Source organism: Agelaius phoeniceus, chromosome 20 (genome assembly GCF_051311805.1).
Source record: "Agelaius phoeniceus isolate bAgePho1 chromosome 20, bAgePho1.hap1, whole genome shotgun sequence".
In the NCBI taxonomy this organism is placed as follows: Eukaryota; Metazoa; Chordata; class Aves; order Passeriformes; family Icteridae; genus Agelaius; species Agelaius phoeniceus.
The window spans coordinates 8,541,649-8,551,803 of NC_135284.1; the positions used below are offsets into that span (position 1 = coordinate 8,541,649).

Genomic DNA, 10,155 nt, shown 5'->3' on the forward strand with positions numbered 1-10,155 from the left:
CAAATCACACTGAAAGAGAAGTCCCCACACCTCAGATATCACACACATATACACATAACCAGAAAATAAAATATTCAAGGCATTTGGGAGTTTTTTGCCACAACAAAAGGAAACACGAGCAACATGTTTTAGATGAGTAGATACCATCTTATAAATGCTTTAAATGCAGCCTTTACTCAGTGGTCTTCCTGGGATGCACAGGATGGCAGAAGCCATGAGAGACCAAAAAAAAAAAAGGTTTTAATGATAGGAGTAGCTTGGCTTTGCCAGATAATCATGCAGTGTTGCAGGACGATCTGTTTCTCATATAAGGGCATAAACAACATGTGTTTGTCTGAGTTCATACCAAAGGAAACAGACTGCTGATCTCAATGTCCTCAAATGATGCACAGATACATTTTAAGCACTTGTTTGTCCTATTATATTCTGAAGTCCAAAATAGACTTTTTATTACAGTATCTCCAATTTCAGGACACCTATACAGTAAACAAGTGATCAGGGAATGAGAAACACTTATATTAATAGCAACAGCACACTGTTCATAAGTAGAGGTGTCAATTATTACTAAGCAAAATGGACAGATTACCAAAAATACCACCGAAAACTTAAAGACAACAAACCTAGTTTTATTTTTTGCTCAAAGCCCAAAGAAAATCCAACTTATTCTGTACATTTTATCACCATTCACTTCTTGCTACATTTTTACTGGAATGAATGTTTTTAAGGACCTCTCCACACTTCTGCCTCCAAGCATCCCATTGTAGTGGGATCACTACATCCCATCTAGCTCCTCTGGGAATCATCCCATTCACATGGACAGCCATCTGTGTGTAGTGCCAAACCTGTAAGCTTGCAAAGTGTCTGTAATTCTGTGTCAAGTCACCAATATACACCCTGGAGCACCTTCAAAAAGAACCCAGAGTGACAGATGCTTTTGGAATGGCTGCATTTAAACATTTCAGGTGACCAAGGTCTCATCCTTTACACATGCAGAACTTGTTCCTTCTCTTCAGCATTGAGAAATCATGATCACCTCAAACCAAAGAGTATCAAAAAGCCCTCAGAGATTTTAAAATTTGTGATGACCTACAATTGACACATGACCTACAATTAGGTCATTTAAACACAGCCCTGTGAACAAACTAACTGCTCAACTTTATTCTATTTATAATTTAATAGCTTTACAATTTAAATAATACCTTTCTCCCTCAACCACTTCACTGCTTACCACCAAATCTTTAGATTAGGTACTGGAATAGACAGGAAAAATAACTTGTTAGCATTGACTCCAGATGTTCAGGGGTCTACTAAAGCATTACCCAGAATTACATGACACAGACCCAGTGCTTGGAAGAACCCAGACCCCACTTTATTTTCCTGGACTCTCCATATATTTTTATATACTCTCCAAAGACAAGGGTAGACTCACCTTCCAAGCATCTATTGCATGCACTGGTGGCTCAATGCATGCATTATCCAAACTGTCCTGCACGCAGATTTAACTCCTATGCACTAAAAGGAATCCCAGAATTTGCAGAATTGGAAGGGACCCACAAGGATCACTGAGTCCAACTCCTGGCCCAGCACAGGACATCCCTAAGGATCACACCATGTGCCTGAGCATTGTCCAAACACTCCTGGAGCTCTGCCAGCCTTGGTGCTGTGAGCACTGCCCTGGGCAGCCTGTTCAGGGCCCAGCCACCCAAACCCCACTATTTGTCTGATCAGTCCTAATCACCACAGTGCTCCTACTCCTGTCCTTTCCAGTCCTTGCTGCAGGAATCACAACACTCCTTACAGACTGCAACCTCAACACCACGTTCTTCAACCCTACAGGAGGAGGAGACCCAGTTCTATACCAACACCTTTTCTGATTCTTTGGTCATACAGAAGTCTACATCTTCATCCTGCCAGGATTTGGAATCATCTCTCATGTCGTAACTTACACAGGGAAAAAAGAACCATTAGGCTACAAAGGAATAGTATGAGCTATACTGTCCATTAGGTTCCTGGCCTTTATCCTCTGAGCTCACCTCATATTCACAGTAGGAATAGATGCTAACACCCGAGCACACTTTACATCTGCCACTATAATCATTGCCATTCCAACCAGTATCATCTTCTGGGGGAAGAACCTGTTTCTAACATCCAACCTTAACCCCCCTGCCACAGCTCCAGGCCATCCCTCAGGTGCCATCACTGTCACACCAAGCAGGGATCAGTGTCTGCCCCTCCTCTTCCCCTCACCAGGGAGCTGCAGGCTGCAGTGAGTCCCCTCAGTCTCCTCTTCCCTGGCTGCCCAGCCCCAGGGCCCTCAGAGCTCCTCACACGGCCTCCCCTCACGGCCTCGCTGTCCCCGTGGCCTCCTTTGCACTCTCTGGAACAGTTGAATTTCTCCCTCACACTGTGCTGCCCAAACCTGCCCACAGCACTCGAGGTGAGGCCCCCAGGGCAGAGCAGGACAATCCCTCCCTGGCCCCACTGGCCCTGCTGGGCCTGGAGCCCCAGGACAGGGATGGCCCTGCTGGGCCTGGAGCCCCAGGACAGGGATGGCCCTGCTGGCCCCAGGGCACTGCTGGCTCTGATCCCTCTGGCCACCGAGCAGGACCCCCAGGTCCCTCTGTGAGGTGCTGCTGTCCAGCATCTCCTTCCCCAGGCTGTACCCACACCCAGGGCCGCCCCAAACCAGGTGCAGAATCCAGCACTTTTCCTTGCTGGATGCAGTTATAAAGTATTTTGCAATTAGGGGGAGAAAAAAAAAATCAAGACAGGAATGTAGCAGAACAGTATTTGTATCAAGTCCTCCAGCAGGTTACTTGTGGCACCTCTCCCAGCACCATGAGACAGTTTAACCAAGGAAGCAGAGACACTTAACTCCGTGTGAGGGAAGCTGCTCGTTTTGCAGCACACAGGGAGATGAAGGCAGGAGTTTTCAGATGAGCACAGCTCTCTGTGCCAGAGAACCAGCATTTACAGAGGCACATACAAAAGAAAAATAATGCAATGGTGAAGCCACACACAATTTTTATCTTTACATGCACAAACACAGTGCACAGCTTCTGAATAGGTGAGAACCCTTGGCACCAAGGAACATTCAAGCCAGACACAGAAACACAATATGCTGAGCTGGAAGCTCACAAACTCTCTTTGTGAGATCATCAAGTCCAACTCTTAGGTGAGTGGTTAGCATGAGGGCTGAATCCCCAACCCTGGTGCTATTAGCACCATGCCCTAACCAACACCATCGATAAAACACCAGAATGCTGATGACAGCAACAGCAAAAACATTAGACACATGCAAATCTTCAGCATGCCACTAAAAACGACATGGATCACTCCTCCACTGGGGTGCCTGGCAGAGCCTGCTGAAATCAGTAGGCCTGCACTGACAAAAGCAGAACACCAAGAGCACAGTGCTCAGTGTAACTGCTTAGCAGTTACACTATTATTTATTCCTAGACGACTTCTCTTAATGCAACTTTGCATAAAATAAGTCATGCCTAACTTAAAGTTGTGATTAAGAGTATTTTTCTTTTAGCTCAGTCCAGCCCACTATTTCATTCACTGCTGGTCTCACCTCTTCACCATGTTAGCTGCTGTCTTGCTTCTGGCCATCAGAATAGTCTCAAAACTGCTGTTCCCTGTACCAGAAAATATTGCTATTGTAACAGAAGCTAAATTAAAACACTTGTGTCATGAACAAGGGCAAGAGTGTGAGAGTGTGGCAAAAGGCCAAATAAAAAGGGAGATTTGTTACTTTTCCTTCCCAAGGGGATTATGAAAAATGTGCAAGATTAAAAAAATAACTGCTCCAGCCCTTTTCCCTGATGTATGACAACATGAAAGAGACCCTCCAAATCACTTCTCACAGGAGGCTGTGTAAAAACCCTAGTTTCTTGCATGACTAACACAAGAATACTGATGATGTCATTGTCACCCCTTTGGATCACATCTAGCCTACAAATCATTATTTCTTACTGGCAGCCTTGCAGCACGAGTGAAACTCTGTTTAAAGTCTCACTGGGAAAAATGTAGGTGATGTAGTAACAGTTATCTTTGCTATCTCCTTAGAACAGATTAGCAGGGATGTGGACCACCTCCCTCCTTCACTCCCCTGAGGGGCTCTTTGCACATGGGGTGTGTGGGACAGCAGATTTGTCTTGCACCCTTATAAAAAGTTGTTGACTTTTGAGCATATTCACTTTTTTAAGGAGGAGTAGAGAGAAACAGGGTGGTCATAAATCTATAGAGCTACATTTCCCAGAGACCCTCATCTTTCCTGTACACATGATGTTGATCAGAGAAGATCTGTGGGGCAGGGACCTTGTTTGCCACAGGGCATGCAAAAGCACTCAAGAGAAAGGGTTTCAGTGCTGTCAGTTGTCTCAAGAATGACACAAACAAGCTTCCCCTGCATCTCTACTGGCTGCAAAAATAACAAAATTAACAAAAGGGAAATAAAGAGAAGTTTCCCATGCCAACAAATCATTCCACAAACATCTGCTGTTCCTGGTCAGTGAGATTCCATGGAAGGTAAGGAAAGATTGATGCTCAGGGTGTACATGTTAAAAGACAACACAGAAACCAGAGATAATACAAAACTCTCAGGTGCTGCACCCCAAATGCTGGACAAGGTATCAAACCCCAAAGGGGTTATCTTACTGCCCTGACCCTTTTGCAGCTCTCTAACATTGAAAACGTGAAATGTAATGGAAAACAAAAAGACAACAGGACCATCCCTGAAGTTTAAAAAATAAAAATAAAAAAAAATCCCAAACAAATAGAAAAAGCCCCATGAAAACTCCAGTCTATGCGTTAAGAGTGACAGATTAAAGACTTCATTGTTGACAGTAAAAGTGACATTTTAAGCATGGGAGAGGAAGAAACAAGACCTTCAAAAAATCAGCAGCAACTTTCAAGTACAATGAAACAACACATAAAAATAGAAGCTTAAGACTGAGGACCCTTTAATGCCCTATGGAGTATTCAGGGACAGCAGTAAACAAGGTGCTGATATACTTTACACTGCAAACAATGTTAGTAGAAAGCCAAATGGGACAAGCCCCAAATCAGAGTGAAATTTCAAGGCATGAAGTTTGAGATAAAGGGCTGTAATCAAATTACACCACAAATGGGTCCATTCATCTGTAAGCATTTAAACAGAGAGCATTGAATTACAGTCTGAAATAAAACAAATTAATTTGCTCTCTATTTCTTAAATATCTATTCATTATTTTCCTACTGCCAAAGAAAATTTCCCACCTTAATACAAGAATGAATGTGGGGAGAAAACTGAAATACTAATTATCAGGCAGGAAAACCAAGAAGAGTTTGAATTGTGGTATTTACATTCCCATTCCTCTTTCTGAATAGTGTGAAGTCAACAAACTAAGTGAAGACAGAAGAATCTGCAATTGCAATTCAAGTTGTTTTGTGCAAAAGGCCTAGCACCTTACGTACATCCAATAAACTGGCCACAGTATTTTTTTATAAATAAAATTTTAAAAATAATTCTTACAGTGCCTTCCACTGTGATGTTCTTTTTCCTGAAAGCTATCACAATCCAAACGACTTAACACCACAATATTTAAGTGCAGGGCATGCATCCCCCAATTTGGCAGCGCTGGAAAAGCTCCTTTTAAACAAACCCGCCTGTGGAGGAGCCGCTCTTTTTGTAAGCGCTGCGAGGAACAACAATCCGGGGGGAAAAAATAACAAAAAAAAAAACCCAAAAAACCCCAAAACCCAATAAAAACAGAGAGTGAGAGAGGGGAAAAAACCCAGCACACTCCTGCTGCTGCTGCTCGGGCTGCTGTTGTTGCCTTTGTTGTCCGGCGGGCGCCCCGAGCCTGCGGCCGGCCCGGCCGGGCCCCCACCTGCTCCCATTCATCGGCCGGGCAGCGGGCAGGAGCCTCGGGGGCTGCCCCAGAGCTGCTCGGGGACACCCTGAACTCCAGCGCTGATCCTCGGCACCAGCTCCCCGTCCTGGGATGGGGGGTGTGCGTAGGGAACACGCAGGTGTTCTCATCACCCCCCCAAAATCCCGGTCCTCTGGCGAGGAGGGTGCCCCCCTGACCCAGCAGCCTGAGTTACTGCGGGAGGGTGCCATCACCCACCCCAGCACCCTTGGCAGCAAGGAGGGTGACCCCCACCCCAACGCTGTCCCCCCCCCCTCCATCCCAGGACTCTGCTTTATTTATTTTTCCCCCCCAAGGAGGAGAGTAGCCATCAACCCACCCCCTTTCCAAACCACCCCCTTTCCAAGGAGGCTGCCCTGCTCACTTCCAGGGCAGTGCCCCCCACTCCAGCCCCTCGGAGGGAGGGAGGGTGCCCTGCCAGCACCCAGTCCCCTCGTAGCGAGGGGGATCCGCCCCCAGCACTGTCCCCCCGCAAGGAGGACACCCCCTCCCCCGCTGCCCCATCCCCAGCACCTACCTCGTCTTAGAGGACAGGAAAGCAAGTTTGATTAATCCATAGGTAAACAACTGGATGCTCTCCTTGGCTATGCTGGCCACTCTGAGCCTGTGCTCTAGGATGTGCAGTTCCATCTTTTCCTCTTTCTCATTTGTAGTTCATCTATCCCTGGGGTTTATGTTGTGTTTTTGAATGGGGAGGGGGAGGGGGGGCTGTTATTGTCGGTGCCTTCTTATTTTTTTTTTTTTCTTTTTCCCCTCCCCGCTTCCGTCTGTCCCTTCCCAGCTCCGGGGGCAGGAGCAGGGGATGAGGGAGCAGAGGGTGTAAAAGTTGGAGCGGCGGGGAGGCCGGCGGGGCGCGGAGCGGAGCAGCGGAGCCCGGAGTGCCGAGCAGCTGGTGCTCGCTGGAACAAACAACTTGCCACTCAAGCCCGGCCCGGCGCGCATGCGCCGCGCCCCGCGGCATGCCGGGATTTGGAGTCCGCGCCGCCGCCACCGCGGCCGCCCCGCCCCTGAGGGCGCCCGCCCGGCCCCACACCCCAGCCGCCCTCAGCGGCGGCTTCCAGCGGTCACTAAAAAATAATAGAAAGCATTAAAGCGAGAATCAACGTTTGTAAGGGTGTTGTTTTGGTTTGTTTAATTTTCTTTGTGCTTAGCTTGCTGGAAGATCTTTCACAAGCCCAAAACTAGCAGGAAGGAGAACTTTAGAAGTTTCATTAACAGCAGGGAAATACTCAAATCGCACCTTGTTCATTCCTTCATGTGGCAGATGGGAAATCCTTGTCTGTTTCACTGTGCGGCAAAAATAATGTGGGAAAAACCCGTTCACTTTGCATGTGAGTGTTACAGAGGTAATACATAGCTGTCAATAATGTAAAATTGGCTCTGTGTGTGTTGTAGTGCTGGAAGGGTGAACGGCTGGAAGGGTGAATGGTTGGAAGGGTGAATGGTTGGAAGGGTGAACGGCTGGAAGGGTGAGCAGCCTGTTTGTGCCCATTCTTGCCCCACTCCTCAGCACAAGGGCCTGAATTGAGGTAGCAAGGACTGGACCTCCAAACCAGGCCCAGAAATGGGATTGCTCCAGGATGCCCCAGGGAGTGTGGGCATCTCTGACACCACACTGACCAACAGCAGTCAAATTCAGCATCAGGGTATTCATAAAACAGGGCCTTGGCAATAAAACTGGTTCAGGTTCTGTACAAGGGTCCCTCTGACTTCAGATCACGCTGATTCTGCTGTGAACGCACCTAGTCACTATGGCCCTTTTCACCAAAAGATTTCAAATAAACTTTATGAAGACCATCAAGAGAAACCTTTCTGTTCTACACAGTGAAACTGAGTCGTGGCATGTGTCCAAGGGCCCAAGAAGAGAGCTCAGCCAGCCAAGCCCCACTCCAAGTGACTCCCCTCCACTACAGAGCAAGAAGAGCTTCTGCAGTTGTAATTTAAGTTTTTTAGGGTTTGTCGTGTAGCAGAAATCCCTTGTCTGGAGATAAGCTTCCAAAACTAGGATTTCCAAGCCCTTTCTGTTCTGTTAATTCCCATGGGATGGCTGTATTTTTGCCCTGGACATGTCTGTTCTTCTTCTGTCTATGGCCATACTCCTGAAAGGCTGTCTTAATTTTGCTATATCCCAAAAGGGAAAACTTGAAATTCAAGGCATTCATATTCATAGTTTGTCAAAATCATTTAGAGGAAATGCAACCAACATAAAGTATCAAATCTCTATTTCATTTTTAAAAAGCCTTTAAAAAACTGGTTTTCCTTCATGGCCTCACAGTTCAGATGACTCTAGGCATTGCATTTTATGAAGCTGAAGAGGATTTTAAATCTGCTTCCACTGCCAGTTGAAAGCTCTGAATGTGTCTGTGCCCAGCTACAAAAAATGCCTGCAACTGCATCTACAAATCACAGAGATACAGACCTGTGTTCCTCTGGGACAATGCAGGCCACAGATTCCAGAAGGAAGCAGCCAGGGACAAAATACACACACACACCATCCTGGTTGCTGGGATCTTCCAGAGGAAATCAGACAAATGGAGCCTGAATCATTTCTAGGAAATGCTGCAAAACTTTCCTCTTTTAAGAGATTTTTCCATCATAGTCAGGACACCATTCACAACATCAACTCTTCCCCTTCCCACATAGAGAAAAATATATTGCCCCCCAGCAGAGCTTTCTCAACCCAGAGAGTCCAGACACTCCAGGAAGGCCACCAGGGATTACCCTATTACAGACTAATTACCACAGAAAATGCTTACATGAAACAATGAGAAAGTTAGAACAGACCCAAAGGTAAAATCAGTGGGAACCTTTTGAACAAGCAACTCATCAGAGACTTTGTTCTGCCTGCAGGGAAGAAGAAAAGGAGGCCCTGAGTTAGTCATCTGTATTTACTAAAAAAAAAAAAAAAAAAAACCATCAAGCAAACAAGCAAAAAAAAAAAAAAAGAAAAAAAATCCCCCCCTGAGCCCCCAAAATACAAAAATACTTCTTCATTTTGTGAGTTTACATCAGGTGCTCTCCAAAATTGCACTGTTTTCTCTGGGCCTGTTCAGCTGCTACAGTTTTCCAAGTCTTCCAAAGAAGGCCTAAAGGCCTTTGGCCTAGAAACTCTGACCTCATGGCTACTGTGAACCTTCACACAGCTGACTGTAGGAAGCATTAGGAAAATATAAAGCCCTACCAACACTCAATAAAATTTTCTACACATGAAAAATATGTCTAGCTCAGCCTAGGCAAATTTTTCAAGAGCAGGCAACCTGGCAATTAGCCAAAATACTAATAAGGGTCCCCTCCTCCAGCTGACATTAGTATTCAAATCTCTCTCTCCCTTGTTGCCAGGTACATCTGGGAGATTCCATGCAGGGAGCAGCCTAGAATGTGTTGTTAGTATACATAACATACTATAATATTTTTTGATTACTGCAATTTCAAGTTTACCATATTTTTGCAGCTTGGGAGGACTCAGTTGGCCCAGGCCAGGCACAGAGCAAGGACCTGTTGTGCAAGATGATGTAACTGCCCATTTTTACTAAAACCAAAACTCATTCCCTGCCCACACAGTGTCAGTTACCACAGCACATGCTGGGCAGGCAGAGCTCAGGAATGGAGAGCTTGGACAAGAACACAGGCAGAGGAGATAGCAGCAAAACAAATCTCACCAGGCTCTTTGAGTCATCTCCTGCCTGGATTGCAAGCATAAGTCATAAGTAGGTGAGATTTCTAAGTGCTCTGGGTCAGATACCACCCATAACACTAAGCAGAGTTTGGGGTTGAAGCCTTGAGGCCAGAGGTGCTGGGGTTTCTCCAGTAAAAAATAGAGACTGTACTTGGAGCAACAGGGACTTCTCAGCTATCCTGGCTCCTGCTCATGAGCACAAGGACCTTCTAACTGATGAGTAGTGCAGGAGCCATCTCCTGCTTGCCCTGGAGCATTGTTTATCTGGAAGTGAGGTCCTCAGAAGGAATGGATTATTTTATGAGTTCAAAGAGATGGTCTGCATTTTTGCCTTGAGCATTTCTCTCGGTGACAACCAAGGTACAGTTCACCAACAATTCTCTGGGAGACTGTGCTCTTCTGAGTCTGCATTTTGAGCAAAATTTCTCATAAAATACACAGAAGTTCACCACCCAAGAGTCTGCATGCAATTTGCATTGAAACCACACCGAAACACTCAACAACAATCAGCTTTGGCAAATAGAAATTGAAAATATGTAGAAATAGTTTAGGTGAAAGGAA

The 10,155-nt window shown here is 45.9% G+C and overlaps 1 protein-coding gene across 1 annotated transcript in view; it reads right to left on the reverse strand.

Moving 5' to 3' along the window:
- CASTOR2 (cytosolic arginine sensor for mTORC1 subunit 2) overlaps positions 1-6,856 on the reverse strand; it is a 123,794-nt gene extending 116,938 nt beyond the window's left edge. The window contains exon 1 of the mRNA XM_054647120.2: positions 6,436-6,856. Within this exon, the coding sequence (XP_054503095.1) occupies positions 6,436-6,548 (113 nt within the window). The 5' untranslated portion in view covers positions 6,549-6,856. The remainder of the gene's footprint in view (positions 1-6,435) is intronic.
- Between the last annotated feature and the right edge of the window lie 3,299 nt (positions 6,857-10,155).